Source organism: Eubalaena glacialis, chromosome 18, assembly GCF_028564815.1.
Source record: "Eubalaena glacialis isolate mEubGla1 chromosome 18, mEubGla1.1.hap2.+ XY, whole genome shotgun sequence".
NCBI classification, from domain to species: domain Eukaryota; kingdom Metazoa; phylum Chordata; class Mammalia; order Artiodactyla; family Balaenidae; genus Eubalaena; species Eubalaena glacialis.
Genome location: NC_083733.1, coordinates 50,937,319 through 50,965,107, shown reverse-complemented (window position 1 = coordinate 50,965,107; position 27,789 = coordinate 50,937,319). Strand labels below are relative to the sequence as shown.

Genomic DNA, 27,789 nt, shown 5'->3' with positions numbered 1-27,789 from the left:
AAATTAATTTGTAAAGGAGCTCTATTTAATTTAGGCTTAAAAGTAAGCACTTATGAATTAAATATTTCTAAATCTCAGAAGTGTAATAGAAAGTAACCCAAATGTTTTTCAAGTTCACATGGTCTAAGATTAACCTTTAGTAAGTAAAAGCAAATTTAAAGTTCTTGGTTTAATTAAAATAGGCATGTCTTTAGAGTTATCAGCATTAAATGTAAAACTTTTATTCTACCTAGGTTTACCAAAAGTCAAATAAGTTCATGTTATCTCTGCTACAAAATTTGTCAGCAAGAAAAATAGCCTGGGAAGATGGTTGACTTTGTCTAATATCTCATGAAGTTTTCATGGGTAATCTACACATAGTTATTGGGAACAAATGATTTAGATAGACATAAGTGTGATAAGACTTAAAATTAGCTTCCAAAATCTTTTGGTAACTTAAAAGTTTAGAGTTTTGCTTAGTTAAGTTAAATGATGGGAATTCATTGAATGTCTAGATAATTTCCAAATAAGAGAAGGTACTGAAACATTAGTTGCTAAATAAGTCTTAAATTTACGTACTTTTGTCTTATTACAGAAACACTAAAGACGTTTGGGTCCATTAGAAATATGTCTTATACCACAATGAAAAAAAAATATGCTATGAGGAAATGTATGTTTTTAGAAACTCTGAAATGTATTCATAAGTTTGCCAATCAAAAAATACTGGTATAGCAAACAGTTCACACTTGCTTACTTTTCACTAGAAATTTAGGTTTCTAAGGGTTAATAATTCTAATTGTTACATGTAATTAAAGCTACTAAAGTAAATAAGAAAAATATATTCATCTGCAAGGAAATTTTTTTTTAAGATACAAGGAATAGAAATGCATGTTGTTAAGGGAAAAGCAAGTAATTTTGTCCTAAAGAGAGGTTTTAAAAAAGAGAGGGAAATAGCAAGGACATGGAAGCAACCTAAATGTCCATCGACAGAAGAATGGATAAAGAAGATATGGTACATATATACAATGGAATATTACTCAGCTGTTAAAAGGGAAGAAATTGGGTCATTTGCAGAGATGTGGATGGACCTAGAAAGTGTCATACAGGGTGAAGTAAGTCAGAAAGAGAAAAACAAATATCGTATAATAATGCATATATGTGGAATCTAGAAAAATGGTATAGATAATCTTATTTGCAAAGCAGAAATAGAGACACAGACGTAGAGGACAAACGTGTGAACACCAAGGGGGGAAAGGGGGGAGTGAGAGGAATTGGGAGATTGGGATTGACACATACACTATTGATACTATGAATAAAATAGACAACTAATGAGAACATACTGTATAGCACAGGGAAGTCTACTTAATGCACTGTGGTGACTTAAATGGGAAGGAAATCCAAAAAAGAGGGGATATATGTATATGTGTAGCTGATTCATTTTGCTGTACAGTAGAAACTAGCACAACATTGTAAAGCAACTATACTCCAATAAAAATTAATTAAAAAAAGAAAAAAGAGGGAAAGCATGTGATAAAATCTGAATGTAAAAAAGGAAGTTACAGAAGGTTTGGGAGAAAGGAACACTTAGAAAAAAGTTTTGTGCATGGTCAGGACTGGCTAAGATTCAAATGAGTTTAACTGAGTGAATAAATATTAAAAGTAAACTGGTGCAAAATTAGAATTTGGTTTTCTCTCTGTGTTAAAGAGACGAAAGTCTTCTATTATAGGGAAATTGTGAACAGTTTTTCTTTACCTCTGAGTAGTCTGTCTAAAAAGCAGAGATGTTTATGTTTCATCAAAATAATTTCCTGTGTTGTTTTATCAGGTCTTTGATTACTTACACTGAGTCCACTGAGTCTTTTTAATATTACAAGAGCTAAGGTTTTTTTTTTTTTTTAACAATTATTAAACTTTCGTATTTGCCTGTGAAATCTTTGTCACTTTGGTTAAGTGAATAACTAAGTATTATTTCACAGTGATCTATGATCCTATTTGAACAAATGTTTTAAAACCTTCTGATATCTTTGATAAGCTTCCCCAAATCAAATTCTAAATGAAGTCCTTTTGACCTCTAGCAAACTTTGGGATTTTTCAGAGGGTCCCTTAAACGTCTCAAAGAGAAATATTAAACTAATTAGCATGTTAAATTACATGGGAAGCACTGTCAAATAAGTGGTGATAAACCATCTTAGGTTACATTGCATTGATGAATATATATGTTCTAAAAATTATGTGAAATTCCTAAAAGTCTATGTCCTGATAAAATCCTATCAGTCATAATTCTAGCTATTATCTTAAAATATTGTGTCATTGAAATAACAAAATTTCCTTGTCAATTGCATTGTAATTAGATCTTTAACCATGCCATTTTGCCTTTGTCATTTATAGACAGTTATTATTTTACTCTGATGCTTCTGCAAAAATGCTTCATCTTCAAGAAGATTCATAGAAAGGACTTTTTGACAAATATCGGTTTCTGATAACTTGTAGTTCATACCATTGAACTGGGTAAGATTACAGAACTCTAATGGTAAGCCTGATGGCTTCATAAAACTGCTAACAAATGATCAAGATCAACAAGAATTACTTACATAGGACTGAATGAACTGATGAATATGATTATAATTTTTATGACTTTTTATCTGAAATGTTATACGGCTTTTTAATGTTTGTTTTCCAGATATAAGAAAGTCTTTCGTCTTAATGCTAACTATGAATCAGAGCAGTTTGGTAAATTATACCTTCGCAAGCAGAATTGAAACATTTATCTTTCTCCCTGATCCCTCCAGAATTTGGAAACTCTTAGTAAGCATTCTTATTTTCATGACAATATAGTTATTTATATAAGTTCACTAAGAATCTGTTCTCTTTGTAACAGGACACATTAGTTGTATCACCATGGCTTTGACTGGAATGTCATATTTTGAGAATTTGCATAGAATCAGATTTGACAGACAGCTTTAAGGAGCTAAGATTGACTGTGGAGCCATAAAGGCCCTTGGAAAAACAGCCTGCTTCCTTGCTTACACAGTTCCCAACAGCCTTGCCAGGTGAGTAAGGAAGGTCACTTTCTGGCAGGCACAGGAACTTCAGGATATTTGGGGGAACTTCAAGGAGAGAGGAATTCACCCGAATCTGTAGGTATTACAGGCGAGTCTGATGACAAATCCTTGACATGGCTTCTTAGCCTAAAGAGGCTATTAAAAGTTCAATCTGGAGGTTCCTTATGAAAAGTTCCAGCAAAGCAGATTTAAAACAGCCTATATGGTCAATTGCTATTCTTGCTGAACTTATGTAAATAATCAGGTCAAGTTTAATGAAACTAAACTTATTTTGAAAACAAATGAGTGTGAATTTGGCCATCTTTGGTAGAAATGAGAGTGACTTTAGAGAAAAAAAAATATGCTTCAATAGAAACTATAACATCCAATACATATAAAGAACACAACACAACAGCAAAAAAAAAGTCATCTAATTAAAAAATGGGCAGAGGTATCTGAATAGACATTTTTCCATAGCAGATGATATACAGATTACTAACAGGTGCATGGAAAGATGCTCAACATCACTAATCATCAGGGAAATGCAAATCAAAATCACAAAGAGATATCACCTAACACCTATCAGAATGGCTATTATCAAGAAGACTAGAAATAACAAGTGTTTGCAAGGATGTGGAAAAAAGGGAACCCTGTACATTGTTGGTGCGATGTAAATTGGTGCAGCCACTATGGAAAACGGTATGGAGATTAAAAATAGAACTATCATATGATCCAGAAATTCCACTTCTGGGTAAAAACACAAACTTGAAAAGATATCTGCACCACCATGTTCATTGCTGTATTATTTATGACAGCCAAGATGTGTCCAACCTAAGTGTCCATTAATGGATGAATAGATGAAGGTGTGATATATATACACATATATACATATATATAATGCAATATTATTCAGCCATAAAAAGAAGGAAATCTTTCCATTTATGACAACATGGATGGACTTTAACAGCATTATGCTGTGAAATAAGTCGGAGAAAAACAAATATGAATGCTCTCACTTGAATGTATCAACAGGATCCCTCCCCCCCAAAAACCCCAAAACCAAATAAACAGAAAAACAAACAAAAAACCCAAAACCCAAACAAACCCAACTCATGGATGTAGAGAACAGATTGGTGGTTGCCAGAGGTGAGGGGTGGGCAAAATGGGTGAAGGTGGTCAAAAAGTACAACTTCCAGTTCTAAAATAAATGTCTTAAGAGATGTGATGTACATCATGGTGACTATAGTTAATAATACTGTATTGTTTGAGACTTGCTAGGAGAGTAGGTCTTTAAAGTTCTCATCACAAGAAAAAAAATTTGTAACTATGTGTGGTGACAGATATTAACTAGATTTATTGTGGTGATCATTTCACAATATATACAAATATCGAATCATTGTACACCTGAAACTAATATGTCAATTATATCTAAAAAAAAATGATGGACAAAGTTCTAAGGTAGAATTGCACTCTTCCAATAGCTCTTGGATACATATAGATAGAGATTTTTTCCCAGCTAAGAGTTTTTAAGTTGTGCTTTCCTTGCTAATTGTTTTACAGTCAGGCTGTAAATCCTTGACATTTAAAGACTTTGCACATTCCACTGACTCTTTATGAGTTCTTTTGGTTGGGATTTTGGTAGGTAAGTGAACACCTGTTATATGGTCTTTTGGGTCCCCCGCAAAGCTCTGAACTACCGTCAGCAGCAGAGGGAAGGAATATAAGATGAGTAAACTTAGGAACAGAAGAAAGTTTGAAAACTTGAAGCCAGGTCTGGGACAAGTTTTAAGTGGTAAAGGAAGAACTGGCATCTGTCCTGAAGGTTTGACTCTGCCCCTGACTCAGAGGAAGGTGACTCAGAGGATAAGATGCCAAGAGGCTGTGGGGATATGGATTTACACTGCCGGGCTAAACGTGTCTTTATAAACCATTACAGGACCAGGGAACCAAATATGTACCAAATATAAGACGATAAAATTCAGATGGTGTTACCATCTTCAAACTGCAAGCATCTGTGCAATTGGAAAAAGCACAGTTTGAAAGTGAAGGTCGGGACTTCCCTGGCGGTCCAGTGGTTAAGACTCCACGCTTCCACTGCAGGGGGCTTGGGTTCGATCCCTGGCCGGGGAACTAAGATCCCACATGCCACGTGGCTCAGCCAAAAGAAGAAAAAAGAAAGTGAAGGTCAAGAGCTTTAGCAGAAACTTAAGGAACAATGGAGTTGTATGAAAAAAAAACAACAACATGAAACTTCCTAGGAAATTAACTGTGAGAGGGAATTGACTGCAACGAGGTAAAACTTCAGCCATGTGGTAGAAGAGCTGGATGCACAATGAGCCAAAGGTCTTAAAGAATTGGGGGGAAAATTGTGAAGACAAATCCACATTATTTTCCCTGAGTGGGGAAAACAACCTTATGATAATTGGTTGAACACTCACTCTGCTGGGGAAAAACGAAACAAGAAGAAACCACAGCTTCAAGAAAAGAAATGCGCACCAAGGACCAAAAATGAACTGAAGGAGATTTCTGACCCTCAGCAAGGATCCTCACGCCCAGATGTTCCAAACTCAGCATTTGACGGAGGCCCAAGAAGCCCACGGGATCCTCTGCATTCACAGAATGCTGACGCTTCATGCATAACCTTCTGCAGTTCTCACAGTTCTGTGAAGGGGAGCGCCAGTACTAGCCCATTTTACAGATTCAGAACTCAATGCTTGGAGAGGGGCTAAGTAACTCTGAGACCATGTGGCTGGTGTGGGCTCACAGGACCCTCCCACTCTCCACCACCACCATCACCCCACCCTGCTTTCCTCAGTGGTTTCTGTTAGAATATCAGCCCTCTGGGGCAACCTTGACTCAGGGAGCTCTGCAAGTACAGATGGGCCAGACCTACCTCTGAGTGCTGCACTGTTGGCAAATGCTTAAGGGGTGCCTCAAGCAAGCCTGTGGGCAGGTCCTGCCTCCATGCTCTGGAGAGACAGCCCGTGAATGACCACTCTGCTCGGGCTCTGGCCGGCAAGAGGATCAGGTGCCCTGATGAGCAGGCATGGCCCCATCAAGGGGGGCAGGTAACAAACTTCTACATCAGGACCCTGACTCTGGGGAAGCAAAGGTCCCCCACATTCTCAGTAGGCTTTAAGAGATGACCCTGAGAAATCTGTCCTCCTCTCAGGTCCACCTGTCCCAAAGTGCCCCCAAAGTGCACCTCAGTGACTCACCAACTCTGTCCTGTGACCTTTGGTCTCATCTGGATATCTGGGATGCTGTTAAATCTACCCCAGTGCAAAACTGCCAGAGGAGATGGGCGATAAGCAGCAATGCTTCAGGCTGGGCTCTTCCGTCCCAGATAAGGTCTCAGCAGGGGCCAGACAAGCTTGGTCAGAACCAGGGGGAGGCAGACCAAGGACCCTGGAGGAAATTCCTCAGTGGGGAGGGAAACGGCTCCCCCCATCCTGTGAGTTCTGAGTGCAGCGTTACTGTTTGTGCCACCTGCCTGGAGTTGTAAATAGAACCTAATAAGATAATAAAAGAGTGGGTTCCAAAGTTTATCTCCTCTGGTTCCAGTCTTTAGAGAGATTTCTCCTTCCAGGATGTAGCTGATCTGGGGGGAATCTGGTTAATTTTAAAACAAACTGGTCTGGACACAAATGAACAAAATAAAAATAGTTTGGAGAGAAACTGGCTTGCCCTACCCTCCTTTTTTTGTGTGGCGTATCCAAGCTTCATTGCTTAAAAAAAAAAGGTGTTTAATAATTACCTTTGTTGACCTCTGTACCTTCTGGCTTCCTCCTCTCCTGGGCACGAGACATGGCCATTCCTAGGGCACTACTGTGCAGAGGAAGGTGGTCAGCTGCCCCGGGCAGGTCCCTGGGCTCCTCGAGGTCAAGGAGAAGGTAAGGCCACCAGGTGATGGGAAGGCTGGCTGATCCCCTGGCCAGGGACCCGAGAGGGACTTCATGTGGAGAAAGGGAACAGGGAATGAGCACTAACTAGTTCAGCCTTGAACTGATTTTCCTCAGCAACGTTCCTGGCATCACTCAATGAAAAAAATATCTATACCGTGGATCTATTGTGTGAGGTGCCTTAATTACTTGGGAAGTAATTATGAGCAAAGCCTTCCTTCCTCAGACTTGACTCCACTAAGGATATTCCAGTATGTTTTTAAATATTTCTTTTTAAAAGCCTTTGAAAAAATGAGGTTGGGCTGTAGAATGACTTTCAGGTGTGTCACTGCTGAGGGTTAGGGCACATAGGATAGGTGAGGGGGCACGGGGGTACCGGAGTAGTCTGGAAAAGAGCTTGGAACCCCAGTTGCCCAGGGTCTGAACGGCAGTCAAAATTTTGCTGGGACTGAGCAAATTATCCCTAAGGAGTCGACAGCTGCATTTCTCCCAAACTGTAGCTAATCATCTGCTCATAGAATCAGTTCCCACAACCCAGGCGCGACAGCTCAGCCCCCATTTGCATCTTGTCCGATGGAGCATTTGCTGAGTGAACACCTATGTCCTCCTTGCAGCCTCCTAGAACTGGCAGCGGGTGGAAAATGGAAGAGACAAGCCTGAGAAAAAGGAGAGAGGATGAGAAGTCGATCCAGAGCATTGAACACAAGACCACAAATCTCCAAAAGGAGGTAAGGCCGTCCTTAGGGGCAGGCCCTTCCCAGGTCCAGCCACGGGGTGCACAGCCAAGTCCCCCCACCCCATCTCTGATCGAACGATTCCTTGTACTCACCTCTTTCCCTCTCGCCAGTGAACTCAGCATATTCTTGTGAGGTTAATACATGTGTGCTTCTGCGTGCTGGGTAAGCACCTGGAGGGGCTGCTGTTTGCTCAGACCAGTGGCCTTTTCCGGGATGGTCAGAGAGGACTTCTGATGTGGAGTCCCCTCTACAGCACCTTCACCAAATGTCGGTCCCTCTTACGTTCGAATACCTCCAGTGATAGGGAAATCCTATTCCTTCTTTTTTTTAACATCTTTATTGGAGTATAATTGCTTTATATGGTGTGTTAGTTTCTGCTTTATAACAAAGTGAATCAGCTATACATATACACATATCCCCATATCCCCTCCCTCTTGCGTCTCCCCCCCACCCTCCCTATCCCACCCCTCTAGGTGGTCATAAAGCACCGAGCTGATCTCCCTGTGCTATGCGGCTGCTTCCCACTAGCTATCCATTTTACATTTGGTCGTGTATATAAGGACACGGGGAGGGGGAAGGGTAAGTTGGGACAAAGTGAGAGAGTGGCATGGACTTATATATACTGAATCAGACTATTTTATTCCTTTAAAATTTTTTTTCTTGATCCACGTATGATTTACATAGAGTGAAATGCACATCTCTTCAGTGTTCAGTTTGAAGTGTTTGACAAACTGGTCGCCCCAGAAAGTTCCCTCTTGCTCCTTTGCAGGAGGGCTCCACCCCCCGAGTTCTATCTCTGCAGATTAATTTTCCCTGTTGTGGAATTTCATAGGAATGGAATCATACAGGGCGTGTCTGAACAGGGTCTCGTTGGTAGGAAGCGCATATTCTACAGAATGGCATGAGAGAAAGCTCACAGCCCCCGAATGTTTCTGTCCCTGGAGACATTGCTGCTCACCCCCTCACCCCCACTCCCCTGGCCAGGAGCCCCAAACCCTGACTTCACTCTTTGTCTGGGAGGAGAAGCTCCGTTCTGCTCTGCCCACCTAAGAGGCAGGTCCCAAGGGCCTTTCCTGTTGGTGATTGATTGTCAAATCAGCTTTTATTTACCATCTGGGCCCCGTTTGTCAAGGGTGGTAAGGGTTGGCACATGGAACCTCAGCCGGGCCTATGAACCGTACTGGATGTGAACCCTGGGCAGTAACGGAATCTTTCTGTTCCTCTATTTTTTCCTCTGTAAAATGGGTATGATAATGGCGTACCCGACTCATGAGGCTCTAGTGAGGATTAATTGACTTAATCTATACAAGCGAAGCCCCAGGAGCAGCTCCCTGGTGCTCTCCCTGCAACAGCACAGGGTGAAGGTGCCTGGGACACTTGGGGCTGCCCTGGCCACACCCAGAGTGGGAGGGAGGGAGGGAGGGAGGGAGGAAGAGGGCTGCGTCCGGGCCTCTTGAGCCCCACCGGGTGGCAGCACTAACTCTCCTCTCCCCTTCTCCACACCCGAGCTGGGCCTGTTCAGCGGCATCTGCATCATCGTGGGCACCATCATCGGCTCTGGGATCTTCATTTCCCCCAAGTCTGTGCTCAGCAACATGGAAGCCGTGGGACCCTGTCTCATCATGTGGGCGGCTTGTGGGATTCTTGCGACACTGGGTAACAAAGATGCCCCGCCCTGGCGAGCACATTCTGTTGAGTGTGGGGGGCTGCTATTGGAGCTCTATCTGTGCCTGGCCTTGCTGCTGCCTGGATCCCTTTCAATGCTTGTGCACAGATAGGTGTAAATTGGGCTTCACAGAATGTCCAATGGCCAGAGTTCAGGATGAGAGGCACTGTGATGGGCTCCGGGAGCACGTCCCCCACGGGGGAGAGGGGTTCCCTCAACCAGGGCAATGCCTCACGAGGGGCCCGGGGCCCCCTTCCTCTCTGTATTCCAGGCGCTCTGTGCTTTGCGGAGCTTGGCACGATGATCACCAAGTCGGGGGGCGAGTACCCTTACCTGATGGAAGCCTTTGGCCCCATTCCTGCCTATCTCTTTTCCTGGACCAGCCTGTTCGTCATAAAGCCCTCGTCCTTTGCCATCATCTGTCTCAGCTTCTCTGAGTACGTTTCTGCGCCCTTCTACTCAGGCTGCAACCCTCCTCAAGTTGTCATTAAACTCCTGGCTGCCGCTGCCATCTGTGAGTACGTGTGTGAAACACTGGGCAGGGGTCAGAAGAGACCTGGCACAGATGGTGTGGGGAGACTCGGCTCCTGCACAGCCAGAAAGAGGCCGAGTGGGCCTGGAGGCGCTGGTGACGAGCAGGGCCAGGTCTAGTCTTGGGCCCGAGCCTGATGCCCTTTGCCGTCCAGTCCCTGCTCTGCGGGGCCATCGGAGCTGTCAGGGATGGCTGGCAGCAGGCTGTCCCACAGGGGCCCGGCTGCTTCTCCATTGCTCTTGGCGGGAGGCAGCCAGGCTGGATTTCAAAGGTGCATTTGATGGATGTGGTGGTGGAGAGGGGAGGCTGGAGGGGTGGGCCTGGGAGTGGAAAGGAGACTCTTTCCAGGGCCTTAAGAAAGGAGGGAGATGTTGAGCCCACAGACACAGAATGTTGCCCACCTCTGACTTCCCCAGTGCTCATCACCACGGTGAACGCGCTGAGCGTGCGGCTGGGGAGCTACGTCCAGAACGTGTTCACAGCGGCCAAGATGGTGATCGTGGTCATCATCATCATCAGCGGACTTGTCCTCCTGGCCCAAGGTGACCTTTGGCTGGAGGGGAGTGTGGTGCCACACAGCACAGACCATTTGGAAGTCTTGCTCCTAAGCGTATCTTTAAGGCAGGAATTCAACAGAAACAATCTTTAGTTTCCCAGTTTTTCAGAGTGTGTTTAATAACCCGAGGTCATTAGTCATCCCCTGCCTTCACAGGCAGATGATGCAAAGTTCCAGTCTGGTCAGCTGACACCCACTTTTCACTGTCTGGCTTAATTACAGGAAATACAAGGAATTTTGAAAATTCTTTTGAGGGCACAAAACTGTCTTTGGGAGCCATCGGTCTGGCGTTTTATAATGGACTCTGGGCGTATGATGGATGGTAAGATGGCACACGTCTGGCTGTGGGTTTCTTTAGGCTATTTTACTGAAACCATGTGGAAAGCAATGACTTCTCCTTTTGGGGGTTTGGTGGGAGCCTGACATTTACCTTCGCATCTCCCTTTTGTTAAGCACCCCACCCTCACGCTTCTGTTCTCCTCGGACCCCAGAGACACTGAGGCACCTGCCCCTTTCCCATTCGCTCACGTGCCACCAGCCCTTGACACGGTGGCCCGTGAGCCCGCAGTGATGGGACCCTGTGCCAGAAGCTTCACCAGACACACACAGGCTCAGCCGGATTGGAGGCAGTGAGGGCTGCCAGGCACTGGACAAGGCAAATATTCAGTAGCACTTCTATTTCCACCTTGCAAACACTAGGTTTAGTCGATGAGATTCTGTTTATGTCCAGTGGCCATCCGGGACACTGGTCTTTCCCTCATGCAAAGCATCCGCAGGCTTCATTCCCTTTTCAGACAAAGAATCTTCCATTTTTTTCAAAGCACACTGGGGACTCATTACCCCCAATAATTGTTGAAAATTCACACGATTCCCATGGAGGGCAAAGACCTACCAGCTGAAAGATGTGCATATCTTAGAAGTCCCACCACCACCAGGGCTCTCTCCGAAAGAAATTGCCCTGAAATTCCTACAAGGGGAATTTTCTCTATGATGGAGTAGCTTAAATGAGACCTACATTCATTATTTTGTGTTTCATAATCTTAGCAAAGAAAGTCAAAGTTATGTTACTCACATTACTTTTTTTTCCCTCTAGGAATCAACTCAACTATATTACAGAAGAACTTAGAAACCCTTTCAGGTAAGAAAGCTGAGTCAGGGCAGGAGACAGTGGACAGGTGAGGGTATTTCTCTCCCCCAACCATAAAGTGGAGCTGCTCCCCCGTCATCACCCACCACCCCCTTCCACGCAGCGGATGGTTTCCTCATTTACACTCATTAGAGCTTGGTTTTGTTTGGGGTAGTAGAATGGTTGCTAAGAGGAAGAAAGAACTCTAGCTTATTTTGCTTTATAACCAATTCAATTTTACTGTCCTGGAGTCTGAGAGAGGGAGAGTTCTTTCTCATTTGAAAATGTCACATGTCTCCACTGGGGCTCTGCTGTCCCACAAGCCCCCTGCTTCTGGGTGGGCCTCAGGAAGGGCAGCTGTGACCCCAGCCCACCCCAGGGAGCAGGTGGAGGGCTGGCCGGGGCGGGTGGAAGAAAGGACTAGACGAGGACAACATCTTGTGAGTCTCTAACAGGATGCTCTGGTCTGACTGGGTCCCTGGGTCCCTGCCCCTCCCAGAAACCTGCCCCTGGCCATCATCATCGGGATCCCGCTGGTGACAGGGTGCTACATCCTCATGAACGTGTCCTACTTCACTGTGATGACAGCCACCGAGCTCCTGCAGTCCCAGGCTGTGGCCGTGGTGAGTGCCCAGGGTCTCTGCGGGAGGGTGCCTGGTCTGTGGGAAGGGGACAGGCAAGGGATAAGTGCTCAAGTTGAAAGGCCCTCACCGCGGGGGAGGGAAATAATCGTCTAGGAGACCAGACACGGAGAGGGTGAGCAGGTTAGGGCAGTACCAGAGACCCAGCTGAGGTTCCAGGCTGCCAGCAGGTGGCAGCTCCTGCTTTCCCAGCACACCCCGCCCCGGGAAGGCACAGAGTGTAGCTGCAGCAGGGCTGGACTTCACCAGGGTTGGGGCTTTGACAGGCAAGTGTAGGGGAGAGAAAGCGCAAAGGAGTCATTAAAAGGGGAGTTATAATAATGGATTGTGGAATTCAAGCTGGGGGAGGAGGGAAGAGGACAGAGGGATGGGTGTGAGGGCCAGGTGGAAAGGTGGGTGGGGTCCACGTGCTGGAGGAGGCCTGCGGAGCTGGAGCGGGACAGGAAATGAAACTAAAAACAGGCAATGAGGTGACAAGGATGGGGAGCGTGGAGAGATGCAGCTTGGTGACGGGCCACTGACCGGAGAATAGGCGGCTCAGGTGGGAGGGAGACCAGGTCATTCCGAGGGAGGGAGAGGCAGGGGCGTCAGAGGTTGCTGAAACACTGCGAATTATGCCAGGGAGCGGTGGAGAAGAGATTTCCATCACCATCCGCAGAGGAGGTCGTTTCCTCCCGACGGGCGCTCCACTTGTTCCTCCCGGAGGTGTCCGGGAGCCCAGCTCAGTGGAGCCGCTGGGAGGGCACAGCAGCTTGCGGGGCCGGTGGCTCCTGGGGGCGCGCACGGTCTCAGGAAGCACCCACTTCTCTCGCAGACGTTTGGCGACCGCGTCCTCTACCCCGCCTCGTGGGTCGTTCCACTCTTCGTGGCGTTTTCAACCATCGGCGCCGCTAACGGGACCTGCTTTACGGCGGGCAGGTAGGCCCGGGCCCCCACCCCGGGGCGGAGCGCGCACAGGGCAGCGCCAGGCCTGAGTTGGGGTGATGGAGCCGAAAGCGTGCGCGGACCGGCGCGTGGCGCGGGCCCGCGATCCCCGAGCGAGAGAGCGAGCGAGCGAGCGGGGGCAGTGCCGCCCGCCCCAGCGCAAGGCGGGGCTTCGCGACCCGGGTGAGCGAGGTTGACCCGTGGGACTTTTCACCGAATGAGCTTTCTTGAACACCTTCTCAGGTTAATAGATACACAGTCTAGATCAGGGATTGGTAAACTTAAAGGGCAGATAGTGAAGGTTTTAGGCTTGCAGCCCGTGTAAACCTGTCGTGTTCTGTCTTTGCAGTAGAAAGGCCAACAGCTGTGGCTACGGTCCACTAAAACTTTATTTGCATAAACAGGCAGTTTTCCAGCCCCTGCCGAGCCTCTGGACCCTATCCCGTGTAGAGACGGTTGCTTTGGAATCCCCTTTACGATGGAGCATAGTTTCACATCACCTCCACTCACGGGCTAGTTGGGGGTGGTTTTTACAAACACTGCGACAGGGGACATTCGTGAACACGTCTTTGCCCAGCTGTCCAGCGTTCTGAGTGGATAGAGTTCTGAGAGTGAAATTGCCAAACGTTAAGCACGTATACGCTTAAAAAAAGAGAGAAATACATGCCACAAAATCATTCCTTAGTGCTAGCCCTTTCAGTTCTTCAAAAGTGTTTTGGCTATTCTAGATTCTTTGCACTTCTATCTGAATTTTAGAATCAGCTTATCGATTTCTACAAAAAAGCCTTCAGGGATTTTGAGTAGAGCTTCACCTAATGTATAGATCAATTCGGAGAGGACCGCCATTTCTAAGTATTGATTCTTCCAATCTACGGGCATGGACTCTCTCCCCGTTTACTTCGGTCTTCTTTAATTTTTTTCAAAAAAAAATTGTTTTGAGTAGCAGCTTTCAGTATACAGTATACAAATTCTTGCACATATTTTGTCAGATTTACTCTGAAATATTTCATATTTCTTCATGCTATTGTAAATGGTATTTTCAAAAATGTAAACATTTTCAGTTTCTGATGGTTTGTTGCAGGTATAAAGAAACACATTTTAAACAGCTCTACTGAGGAATAAATACCATAAAACTCACTTTGTGATTCGACAATTCAGTGATTTTAGTAAATTTACAAAGCTGTGCAAACATCATCACAATCCAATTCTAGAACATTTTCATCATTCCAGAAAGTTCCCTCATGCCTAGTATAGTTAATCCCCTTCCCACCTCCAGCCCTAGGCAACTACTGATCTGCTTCTGTTTCTGTGACTTTGCTTTTTCTAGACATTTCATGTAAATGGAATGATACAGTATGACATTTGCATCTGGCTTCTTTCACTTAGCATATTATTTTTGAGGTTCCTCTATGTCCTAGCAGGTATCAGTTCATTCATTTTAATTGCTGAATAGTACTCCATTTTATAGATGTATATTTCATTTACCCATTCACCAGCTGATGGACATTTGGATTGTTTCCAGTTTGGGCCATTGTGAGTAATGCTGCTGTGAGCGTTCATGTACGTATATGTCTCTCTCTCTTTTTTTTAATGTTTAAGTGTGCTTTTATGGACATATATACTCTTTTCACACAAATTCGATCATGCATTGCATTTTGGTCTGCGATTTGCGTCTTCCTTGAATTAGCGATATATCATGAACATCCTTCCAGGTCCTCACATGTAGATCTTTTGCCTAGCAGATTCAAAAAAAATTGTTTAACATCAGTAATATCCAGGGAGACTGAGGAAAAAGATGCTCTCATCCACTGTTTACAGGGGATAAAAGCTTACATTTTGAAGGGAGAGAATGATGTACTCTCTGTTCTGAGGGAAAAAGGAAGATCCATTACAGGGCATCTTCTCTAGTAGCAGCGGATTCTATCACTAACACCATGTCCTCTCTTGTGAAAGAGTTGAATTCCGGTGAGTCGCTGGTTCCCTCTCATTTGTCTGCTCATTGCAGAAGGACCCATAACTTATGTTAGAGATCTCTGAAAAGGCTTTTCTAGCACAAATCCATGCCCGAAAACCCGGGTACCTTCACAGTGGAGCTACCCCAAGTGCCATGCGTGGCGACATGTAAGTATCTTCTGCTTGGGGGTATTTTCTCAGTAACAGAACACTTTTAATGCTACAGAAACAAAGTTGCCTTGAGTGCAGACCTGGAGGATGCTCTTTCTTTGCGAGTTCTATGGCCTATCCGTGGAAGGAAACTAGTCTGGATGAAGCTCCAGGGTGTCTCTGAGAACTCTGAGGGATGGCATTCCTACTCGTATCTCATTTGGCTCTGCTGCTAGTGATAGAGGGTCTCCTGCAGAGGCGGGGAGTGGCTGTGGCTCACCGCAGGGACAAGGGCACTGGCAGCAGAAGTTCTGGGAAGTGCTCCTTGGCGTGAGCCCTCCCGGAGTCCGCCATTAGCCCCACCAAAGAGCCTGTCCATATATGTCTTTGTGTGGACATAAATGTTTTCATTTCTCTGGGGTAGATTCCTAGGAATAGAATTGCTGGGTCATATAGTAACTTTGTGATTAACTTTTTTTTTTTTAATTTATTTTTAACATCTTTATTGGAGTATAATTGCTTTACAATGGTGTGTTAGTTTCTGCTTTATAACAAAGTGAATCAGTTATACATATACATATGTTCCCATATCTCTTCCCTCTTGCGTCTCCCTCCCTCCCACCCTCCGTATCCCACCCCTCTAGGTGGTCACAAAGCACAGAGCTGATCTCCCTGTGCTATGCGGTTGCTTCCCACTAGCTATCTATTTTACGTTTGGTAGTGTATATATGTCCATGCCACTCTCTCACTTTGTCACAGCTTACCCTTACCCCTCCCCATATCCTCAAGTCCATTCTCTAGTAGGTCTGTGTCTTTAGTCCCGTCTTACCCCTAGGTTCTTCATGACCTTTTTTTTTTTTTTTTCTTAGATTCCATATATATGTGTTAGCATACGGTATTTGTTTTTCTCTTTCTGACTTACTTCACTCTGTATGACAGACTCTAACTCCATCCACCTCACTACAAATATCTAAATTTCGTTTCTTTTTATAGCTGAGTAATATTCCATTGTATATATGTGCCACATCTTCTTTATCCGTTCATCCGATGATGGACACTTAGGTTGCTTCCATGTCCTGGCTATTGTAAATAGAGCTGCAATGAACATTGTGGTACATGACTCTTTTTGAATTATGGTTTTCTCAGGGTATATGCCCAGTAGTGGGGTTGCTGGGTCGTATGGTAATTCTATTTTTAGTTTTTTAAGGAACCTCCATACTGTTCTCCATAGTGGCTGTATCAATTTACATTCCCACCAACAGTGCAAGAGTGTTCCCTTTTCTCCACACCCTCTCCAGCATTTATTGTTTCTAGATTTTTTGATGATGGCCATTCTGACCGGTTGTGACTAACTTTTAAAGAAACTGCTTAACTGTTTTCTAAGTGGTTGCTCCATTTTAATTTCTGTAAACAATGCATGAGAGTTCCAGTTTCTCCACATTCTCACCAACACTTGTATTTGTCTTTTGCTTAAAGTCATTCCACTGGGTATTAGTATGTCACTGTGTTGTTTTTTCTTTTAATTAATTTATTTTTGGCTGTGTTGGGTGTTTGTTGCTGCGTGCGGGCTTTTCTCTAGTCGCGGTGAGTGGGGGGCTACTCTTTGTTGCAGTGCGCGGGCTTCTCATTGCGGTGGCTTCTCTTGTTGCGGAGCATGGGCTCTAGAGCGCAGGCTCAGTAGTTGTGGCTCACGGGCTTAGTTGCTCCGTGGCATGTGGGATCTTCCTGGACCAGAGCTTGAACCCATGTCCCCTGCATTGGCAGGCAAATTCTTAACCACTGCGCCACCAGGGAACCCCTGTCATTGTGGTTTTAATTTGCATTTCCCTAATGACTAATGATACTGAGCATCTTTTTGTGTGCTTATTAGCTATTCGTATATCTTCTGGTGAAATAGCTATTCAAATCTTTTGTCCATTTTAAAAATTGGGCGTCCTTTTATCTTCTTATTGAGTTGTACATGTTCATCATATATTCTAGATACAAATCCTTTATCAGGTATCTGATTTGCATGTATTTTCTCCCAGTCTGTGCCTTGTATTCTCATTTTCTTAGTGGTATTTTTGAACACCAAAGCTTTTAACTTTGACAAAGAGCAGTTTATCGGGTTTTTTTTTTTTTTTTTATGTGTCATGCTTTCGTTGTCATATCTAAGAACCTTTGCCCAACGCAAGGTCACAAAGATTTTCTCTTCTGTTTTATCTTAAATGTTTATTAGGTTTAACTCTTACAGTTAGGTATATGATCCATTTTGAGTTAATTTTGTATAGTTATGTACCTGTGCAGCTTGTGGGTTGGCCAGGGACTTGTGCTATATTGAATTATGTTGAATATCATTTTTATGAGGTCAAATCTAAGATTTTTGCTTATTGGTTTTTGAGTTTTCTATCTCACATAGACAGACCTTCCTCTCTCCTTTCAAGAATGCCCACCTATGTTTTCTTCTAGCATTTTACTTTAGCTCTTTGATCAATCTGGAAAGCATCTTGACGTGAGGCATAAATCTCACTTTTTTCCCCAAACATTTACCTATTGTCCACCCTTTCTCCTACTGGTTTGAAATCCAGCATTATCATTCCAATGTACTTGATTCACTTTGTTTCACTGCTAAATATTTTCCTGTGCTATTATCATACTTATTACATGTTTCACAGCTTCAGTAATGTAAAATCTGGTAGGACTGGTGCTCCCACATCAGACTTCTCCTTGCCTGTTTAGCATTCCAGATGCACTTACAGTAATTTTGTCCAGTTCTGAAAAGTCGTGCTTGCATCTTCAGTGCATGGAATTTATATATTGATTTGTGGAGAACTGACGGAATTTAAAGAGTGAATTCACAGCATCATCTTGAGTCTAAGTCTCCACTCCATCTAGCAATCCCTTTCCTCCCAGTTTCACTGACTTGTTCTGGGAATTAATACTATGTTTATATCTTTTCAAAGTTCAAAAAGTAGTTTTTAAAAATGAGTCTTTTTGGCCTGTGTATTCCTGACTTCTAATGTTATTGTATTGTACTCAGAGAGTGTGATCTTTACAATATTACTTCTTCAGAAGTTTTAAGACTTCCCTTGTGGCTTACTGCCATTTTTATAAGTGTTCCCATGGTCTTGAAAATAATATGTATTCTACTAACTTCTAGGTTTTTATGTTATCGTTAAGCTTGTACCTTGACTGTTCAAATCTTATGCTCTCACAGTGGATTTGTCAAGCTTTGCCTCATATGTTTCATGGGCTCCTGTTTTTTTAAAATTTATTGAGGTATAGTTGATTTACAATATTATATGTCCCACGGGTAAAAGTCCCAGGTGTACAACATAGTAATTCACAGTATTTAAAGATTATACTCCATTTATAGTTATTATAAAATATTGGCTATATTCCCTGTGCTATACAGTAAGTATATCCTTGTAGCTTATTTTATACATCATAGTCTCTACCTCTTAAACCCCTCCCCACTTTCCTCTCCCCACTGGTAACCACTAATTTGTTCTCTATATTTGTGAGTCTGTTTCTTTTTTGTTAAATTCACTAGTTTGTTTTATTTTTTAGATTCCACATATAAGTGACAACATACAGTATTTGTATTTCTCTGTATGACTTATTTCACTAAGCATAATACCTACCCTCCAGCTATATCCACATTGTTGCAAATAGAAAATTTTCATTCTTTTTTATGGCTGAGTAGTATTCCATTGTGTATATATGTGTGTGAGTGTGTGTGTGTGTGTGTGTGTGTGTGTCTATATCATACCTTCTTTATCTGTTCATCTGTTTATGAACACTTAGGTAGCTTCCATAGCTTGGCTATTGTAAATAATGCTGCTATGAACATTGGAGTGCATGTATCTTTTTGAATTAAGTGTTTTTGTTTTCTTCAGATACATACCCAGGAGTGGAATTGCTGGGTCATATGATAATTCTATTTTTAGTTTTTAAAAATTAATTAATTAATTAATTAATTAATTTGGTTGCGCAGGGTCTTAGTTGCAGCAGGTGCGCTCCTTAGTTGCGGCCAGCGGGCTCCTTAGTTGCAGTTCATGGGCTCCTTAGTTGCGACTTGCTGGCTCCTTAGTTGTGGCATGTGAACTCTTAGTTGTAGCATGCATGTGGGATCTAGTTCCCTGACCAGGGATCAAACCCAGGCCCCCTGCACTGGGAGTGCAGAGTCTTAACCACTGCACCACCAGGGAAGTCCCTCTATTTTTAGTTTTTTGAGGAACCTTCATACTGTTTTCCACAGTGGCTGCACCAGTTTACATTCCCATCAACAATGTACAAGGGCTCCCTTTTCTCCACATCCTTGCCAACATTTGTTGTGGTCTTTTTTTTTTTTTTTTTTGTGGTCTTTTTGATGATAGCCATTCTGACAGGTGTGAGGTGATAGATATCTCATTGTGGTTTTGATTTGCATTTCTCTGATGATAAGTGATGTTGAACATCTTTTCATGTCTGTTGGCCATCTGTATGTCTTCTTTATAAAAATATCTATTCAGTTCTTCTGCCCATTTTTTAATCGGATTATTTGTTTTTATGATGTTGAGTTGTATGAGCTATTTATATATTTTGGATATTAACCCCTTATTGATCATATCATTTGCAAATATATTCTCCCATTCAGTGGGTTGTCTTTTTGTTTTGTCAGTGGTTTCATTGCTGTGCAAAAGCTTTTAAATTTAGTTCCCATTTGTTTATTTTTGCTTTTGTTTCCTTTTCCTTAGGGGACAGATCCAAAAAGATATTGCTACAATTTATGTCAAAGAGTGTTCTGCCTATGTTTTCTTCTAGGAGTTTTGTAGTTTCTGGTCTTACATTTAGGTATTTAATCCATTTTGAGTCTATTTTTGTATATGGTATGAGAAAATGTTCCAATTTCATTCTTTTACATGTAGCTGTCCAGTTTTCCCAGCACCACTTATTGAAGAGACTGTCTTTTCTCCATTGTATATTCTTGCCTCCTATGTTGTAGATTAATTAACCATAAGCATGTGGATTTATTTCTGGGCTCTCTATTCTGTTCCATTCATCTGTGTGTCTGTTTTTGTGCCAGTACCATACTGTTTTGATAACTGTAGCTTTGTAGTATAGTCTAAAGTCAGAGCGTGTCGTATCTCCAGCTCTGTTCTTCTTTCTCAAGATCGTTTTGGCTATTTGGGGTCTTTTGTGTTTCCATACAAATTTAAAAATTATTTGTTCTAGTTCTGTGAAAAATGCCATTGGTATTTTGATAGGGATTGCATTGAATCTGTAGATTGCCTTGGGTAGTATGGTCATTTTAACAATATTAATTATTCCAATCCATGAACATGGTGTATCTTTCCATCTGTTAGTGTTGTATTCAATTTCTTTCATCTATGTCTTATAGTTTTCTGAGTATAGGTCTTTTACCTCCTTAGCTAAGTTTATTTCTAGGTGTGTTATTCTTTTTTTTAAAATGCAATTGTAAATGCTGTTGTTTCCTTAATTTCTCTTTCTGGTAGTTTGTTGTTAGTGTATAGAAATGCAACAGATTTCTGTATATTGACTTTGTATCTTGTAACTTTACCAAATTCACTGATGAACTCTAGTAGTTTTTATTTTTATTTTGTAGTGTTTAGGATTTTCTATGTATAGTATCATGTTGTCTGCAGACAGTCACTGTTTTACTTCTTCCTTTCCAATTTGGATTCCCTTTCTTTCATTCTCTTTCTTTCTTTCTGTCTGACTGCTGTCGCTCGGACTTCCAATACTATGCTGAATAAAAGTGGCAAGAGTGGGCATCCTTGTCTTGTTCCTGATCTTAGAGGAAATGTTTTCAGCTTTTCACCATTGAGTATGATGTTAGCTGTGGGCTTATCATATATGGCCTTTATTATGTTGAGGTGTGTTTTCTCTCTACTCACTTTCTGGAGAGTTTTTGTCATAAGTGGTTATTGAATTTTGTCAAAAGCTTTTTCTGCATCTATTGAGATAATAATATGGTTTTTATTCTTCAATTTGTTAATGTGGTGTATCACACTGATTGATTTACAGATACTGAACCATCCTTGCATCCCTGGGATAAATCCCACTTGATCATGGTATATGATCTTTCTAAAGTGTTGCTGAATTCAGTTTGCTTATATTTTGAGGATTTTTTTTTTTTTTTTTTTTTTTTTATGGCTGTGTTGGGTCTTCATTTCTGTGCGAGGGCTTTCTCTGTTGCGGCAAGTGGGGGCCACTCTTCATCGCTGTGCTCGGGCCTCTCACTATCGCGGCCTTTCTTGTTGCGGAGCACAGGCTCCAGACGCGCAGGCTCAGTAATTGTGGCTCACGGGCCTAGTTGCTCCACGGCATGTGGGATCTTCCCAGACCAGGGCTCAAACCTGTGTCCCCTGCATTGGCAGGCAGATTCTCAACCACTGCACCACCAGGGAAGCCCTATTTTGAGGATTTTTGCATCTATGTTCATCAGTGATATTGGCCTGTAATTTTCTTTTTTTATGATATCTTTGTCTGGTTTTGGTATCAGGGTGATGCTAGCCTCATAGAATGAGTTCAGAAGCATTCCTCTGTATTTTTTGGAATTGTTTGAGAATGATAGGTGTTAGCTCTTCTCTAAATGTTTAGTAGAATTCACTTGTGAAGGCACCTGGTCCTGGACTTTTCTAAATTACTGATTCAATTTCATTACTGGTAACTGGTCTGTTCATATTTTCTATTTCTTCCTGATTCAGTCTTGGGAGATTGTATAGTTCTAGGAATTTGTCAGTTTGTACTTGGTTGTCCATTTTATTGGCATGTACTTGTTCATAGTAATCTCTTATCCTTTTATTTCTGTGGTGTCGCTTATAACTTTTCCTTTTTCAATTATGATGCTATTGATTTGGGCCCTCTTTTTTTCTTGATGAATCTGGCTAAAGGTTTATTGAGTTTATCTTTTTAAAGAAATGGCTCTTAGTTTCACTGATCTTTTCCTTTTTTAACATTTATTTATTTATTTTTGGCTGCATTGGGTCTTCATTGCTGTGCATGGGCTTTCTCTAGTTGTGGCAAGCAGGGGCTACTCTTCGTTGAGGTGCACATGCTTCTCATTGCAGTGGCTCCTCTTGTTGCAGAGCATGGGCTCTAGGCACGCGGGCTTCAGTAGCTGTGGCATGCAGGCTCAGTAGTTGTGGCTTGTGGGCTCTAGAGCGCAGGCTAAGTAGTTGTGGCGCACAGACTTAGTTGCTTCGCAGCATGTGGGATCTTCCTGGACCAGGACTTGAACCCGTGTCCCCTGAATTGGCAGGCGGATTCTTAACCACTATGCCACCAGAGAAGTCCCTCATTGATCTTTTCTATTTTTCTTTTTTAATCTCTATTTCATTTATTTCTGCTCTGATATTTATGATTTCTTTCCTTCTACTAACTTTGGGTTTCGTTTGTTCTTTTTCTAATCCTTTTAGGTGTAAAATTAAGTTGTCTGAGAGTCTTTTCATTTCCTGAGGTAGGCAGTATAAACTTGCCTCTTAGAACTGCTTTTGCTGCATCCCATAGATTTTGGATCATTGTGTTTTCATTTTCATTTGTCTCCAGGTATTTTTCGATTTCCTCTTTGATTTCTTTAGTGATCCATTGGTTGTTTAGTAGCATATTGTTTAGCCTCCACATGTTTGTGTTTTTTGCAGTTTTTCTCTTGTAGTTGATTCGTCTCATAGCATTGTGGTCAGAAAAGATGCTCACTATGATTTCAATTTTCTTAAATTTACCAAGGCTTTTTTTGTGGCCTAGCATGTGATTGCTCCTGGAGAACACTGCATGTGCACTTGAAAAGAATGTGTATTGTGCTGTTTTGGAATGGAATGTTCTATATATATTGTCCATCTGGTCTAATGTGTCATTTAAAGCCAGTGTTTCCTTATTGATTTTCTGTCTGGATGATCCGTTCATTGAGGTAAGTGGGGTGTTTAAGTCCCCTACTATTATTGTGTTACTGTCATTTTCTCCTTTTATGTATGTTAATATTTGCTTTATATATCTAGGTGCTCCTATGTTGAGTGCACATTTTTTTACAATTGTTATATCTTCTTGGATTGATCCCTTGTTTGTTATGTAATGTCCTTGTCTCTTGTAACAGTCTTTATTTTAAAGTCTATTTTGTCTGATATAAGTATTGCTACGCAGCTTTTGTTTTGATTTCCATTTGCATGGAATACCTTCTTCCATCCACGCACTTTCAATCTGTATCTTTAGATCTGAAGAAGTGAGTCTCTTGTAGGCAGCATATATATGGGTCTTGTTTTTGTATCCATTCAGCCATTCTATGTCTTTTGATTTGAGCATTTAGTCCATTTACATTTAAAGCAATTATTGATATGTATGTTCTTATTGCCATTTTGTTATTTGTTTTGGGGTTGTTTTTGTAGGTCTTTTTTGTTCCTTCTTTTGTTCTCATCTCTTGTGATTAGATGACTATCTTTAGTGTTATGTTTTAATTCCTTTTTCTTTTTTATGTGTGTATCTAGTAAAGATTTTTGGTTTGTATTTATGTGAAGTTTATATATAGCAAACTGTATATATATATGATTGTTTTAAGTTGCTGATCTCTTAATTTCAAATGCATTTAACAACCCTGCATTTGTACATTCCTCCCCTTACAATTACTGTTTTTGACAACATGTTTTACATCTAATTGTTTTGTGTATTCTTTAACTGCTTATTGTGGATATAGATGGTTTTACTACTTTTGTCTTTTAACCTTCTTACTAGCTTTGTACATGGTTGATTTTCTACCTTTACTGTATATTTGCAAGGGCTTCTGTTTTTTATATCTTCTGACTGTTCTCTTTTTCAGTAGGAATGCTCCCTCTTTTGCCTTAAATTCTATTCTATTTGATATTGATATTGCTGAATCAGCTGTCTTTCAGGCTGCTACTTTTGGTAACATGTCCCATCCCTTTTAGTGTCTACTTCTCAATGTCATGGGCTGTGGCTTGTGTCTCTTTCAACAAACCCAACCCGAGAGTCTCCAGCTGGGCAAGTGGAATCTGATCACATTGGATGTGATTACTGCTAGATTAATTTCTAACGTATTCCTTTGTGTTTTCTTGGCTTAAAAAAATCTTACCCTGATTTATTAACCATCAAATGTCCTTTATTCCTTTTTTTTCTTCTGCTGATGTGGATGGAAGTTATATTTCTATTCTTTTAGCAATTACCTTTAAAATTTAACATGAATACCTAGTAGAGCCTATCAGTATCTCAGTTCTCTTCCCTCTCTTGCAAGGGCTCTCCCTTTCATATCATCTAGTGTATCAGCTACACCGTGTTTATAATCCTAACCAACCCTCCAAAAAAAGTCCATCATGACAGAAATAAAAAATCCAATACTTACATACATACCAAATGTGCTTTACTGCTATTTCCTTAATGTTGCTTCTTCAATCAGTTCCTTCTCAGTTCAGTATCCTCTTTTTTTGTAGACTTTTTAGTAGTTTCCAACAAGGACTGAAGAACTGTAAATGTCTCATAGTTATTATCTACAAATGTATTTTGCCAGTAGTCTTGAATGATAGTTTAGCTGTGTAGTATTGTAATCTGAAAGTCAAATCAATTTTCCCTCATCACTTTGAAAATGTTGTTTCTCATGCGATGGCTGTTCTGATTGTCCTAATTTTGTAGCTATCTTTTAAATTCAGTAGCTTAAATTTTTTTCCCTTCCACTCTAATGTTTATATCTGGGTATGTTTTTGTCTAGAACAGGATTCAGTTTGAAGGCTCAGTGTTTTTTGATTGTGTAAAGGCTCTCTGCTCTTCTTTGAATTTCTTACCCTATTCAATATACTTGAGCTTCTCTCTAGGTTTCTTCTCTTAACTTCATGTCTACATTTTCCGCTTCTCTATGCTTCATATTCAGTCTAGCTTTTACTTTTTTCACTTGTATTTTTCTGTTGTTGATTAAATTTTTAATTAAAGTAACTTTTTGTTTTCTTAGGAATTCTGTTTAGCTCTCCTTTCCTTTTTCTTTACCATTTTAAAGATAGCCTTTCAGATTCCTGAATCATCAGAAGTTCTTGGGGGGTAGACGGGGTGGCTCAGCCATTTGTTTGCATCTGCTGACTCACCCTTGATTTTCTGATTTTTTTAAAGTACAGAGTTTGGATTTAGGAAGTGCAAGGCATGTCTGTGTTGGCTTGTGTCAGGTGCACCAAGCACTGAGGTCCATAGGCCCTGGACTAGTTTTTACATTTGTTTCTTGCATAAATTTCGGGACTCAGATCAGGTATCTCCTCCTTGAAAGGGGCTCCCCAACCTCCCACTCCACCCCACCCCCCACAGGTGACCCCACAGCACCAGGATGCATTCCTCTAAGATGCATTTAATCACCTCACTTACTTCTGCAAAACGCAGTCATCTCAAGAGGCTAGACTCCTACCTGAAGACACCAGGGTCATAACTCAGTCCCTTTCTCTGTGGCCTGGGTAGTGATGCTCAGGACACACTTACATGGTGATCATACAGCAGCCTTCACCCTCATCGACTGACTTCCTTATTACTGCCCTTTCAGACTTGTTTACGTTGCAGGCCGGGAAGGCCACATGCTTAAAGTGCTCTCTTATGTTAGCGTCAAGCGCCTCACTCCAGCCCCTGCCATCATCTTTTATGTAAGTATGAATTCTGCCATAAAAACACCCCCTTAGGGCAGAGGGTCCCTCAGTTTGGATGATGAAGTAAGCTTGATCACTAAGCTCAGTGATTTTCAAATGACCCAGGTTCCCCCAGCCCTCAGTTATATAAATAGGTATATAAAAAAGTTCAAAACAATTCAAATAATTTACCCAACTTCTGCTCCTTGTTCTGAATTTATCCACGAAAGACACTGTTTGAATCTTCCGAGCTTGTACCCTCTACACTTCTTACATGCGCATTTGTATGTTCTGAGTCCCTGGTAACGAACTGTACAAAAACCCACTCGCTTATGAGGAAGGAGAATAAGGCATTTTACAAGGTGGCTAATGACAACAGCTTCTCATTACAGTCCAATAATTCAGAAGTCATGGGACCCTTGTGATTTATAGGCGTTTGACATCTTCTGATTGGAATTTCTCAGTGAGGGACAGTCCTTGGCTGTATGCAACTGTTTTGGGCACCTCTGGACCATCCACACCCCAGCCTCAGGGCCAGATTCTTCCTCCCACCCCCAGAGGAGAGCCCCTATTCTCTGTCAACCTACTCCCTTTGAAGATGAGAAAAAGGACCCAGAATTACAAGACCCTTGGAATTACAAGTCCAAGACTGTGCAGCTAACGCAGTCAAGACCAGACCTAGACAGCCTGGGTTTTATGATGCAGGGCCCTTTCCCCCAATGAAAACTCTCTGGAAGGAAAATTCATAATTAGGAAGCTGGTGCAATATACATACACATTTTGTTTCTCCCCCGCTTAAACGAGCTACACATTTTCCAAGTCCTTTCCATCACACCTCGAAGAGCTGTCATAGCACCAGTCTGGTTTAACCCCAAATATAATGGGATACACAGGCGTTTTCTTTCACATTAAAGTGTTTATCCACAGAAAAAAACGGCTTCTTCCATCTTTTGTGAAGTGATAAGGTTAACGTTTTCATGTACTAATGACCTAAGAATGCCTTCTTCTTTCTTCCAGGGTATCATAGCGACCATTTATATCATCCCTGGTGACATAAACTCATTAGTCAATTACTTCAGTTTTGCTGCATGGCTGTTTTATGGCTTGACCATCTTTGGACTAGTTGTGATGAGGTTTACGAGGAAAGAACTGAAAAGGCCTATCAAGGTAGGTTTAGTTCCCCAAATGTCACAAGTGGCTTTGATTTCCTGAAATGAACTAGGTAGAGGTGACTATTTTAACTTCTACGAGCATGCTTTCGATTTTCAACCTGACTCTTCTCTTGCACATCATACTTTAGAGTGGAGTTTGCTCTTATTCATTTCATATTATAGATTATGATCCAGTCAGCCATCTCATAATTAATTTATTCAAGTTAGCAACAATACCTGTGACTTGCCTCTCTAACCAAAGTGAGATGTACAGTTCTGATAGTTCCAGGACCTCTCATGAATACACTTTCTGTCGACCGATGGGGACTTCTGATTCTGGCCCAGACACATTCCTATGCATGCAACCACTAACGGTCCGTGTTTGCAGTCTGTTTTGGGCTCCTTCCCACCTCCCTCCATGGCTGGTGTGGGTCCATATACCAACGAGGAAGAAGAATGTATTTTATTTTGCTTATGTTACAGGATTTTTTGGTTTGTTTTTTGCTTTTTTAAGAAAACCTGTGCTATTTATTCTTATGATAACAAGTGAAGATGTAAGAAAAAGGTAGGCAAGAAGAGGGCTTCAGTAACTAGAGCAAGAATAAAGATAATGTCTTTAGCTTCGGAATGTTGTTTCACAAATCTGGTTAAAAGTCTTTCTGGCACAGTAGCTTGACTATCACCAAGTCGCTGAAGTCAGAGAAGGCATGGAGCAGCCTGCTGGAATCAGGCAGTTCCACGTCAATCAGGGCATCAAGCAGGCAAAATCATTATGGTAGCATAGATTTTTTTTTTAAAGAATTTCACTTTTTTTTAAAAAAATTAATTAATTTATTTATTTATTTTTG

General features: G+C 41.9%; 1 protein-coding gene across 3 annotated transcripts in view; it reads left to right on the top strand.

The window, feature by feature from the left end:
- The first annotated feature begins 6,829 nt into the window (after positions 1–6,829).
- SLC7A9 (solute carrier family 7 member 9) overlaps positions 6,830–27,789 on the top strand; it is a 30,765-nt gene continuing 9,805 nt past the window's right edge. For 2 of the 3 annotated variants that reach the window (XM_061172612.1, XM_061172611.1), the window contains exons 1-11: positions 6,830–6,913; positions 7,537–7,650; positions 9,168–9,315; positions 9,597–9,839; positions 10,274–10,399; positions 10,636–10,735; positions 11,507–11,551; positions 12,039–12,162; positions 12,995–13,098; positions 25,712–25,808; positions 26,808–26,957. In XM_061172612.1, coding sequence (XP_061028595.1) covers positions 7,564–7,650; positions 9,168–9,315; positions 9,597–9,839; positions 10,274–10,399; positions 10,636–10,735; positions 11,507–11,551; positions 12,039–12,162; positions 12,995–13,098; positions 25,712–25,808; positions 26,808–26,957 — 1,224 coding nt within the window. In that variant the 5' untranslated portion in view covers positions 6,830–6,913; positions 7,537–7,563. Of the gene's footprint in view, positions 6,914–7,536; positions 7,651–9,167; positions 9,316–9,596; positions 9,840–10,273; positions 10,400–10,635; positions 10,736–11,506; positions 11,552–12,038; positions 12,163–12,994; positions 13,099–25,711; positions 25,809–26,807; positions 26,958–27,789 lie in introns of those variants that run through there. The other variant, XM_061172613.1, reaches the window with a different exon arrangement.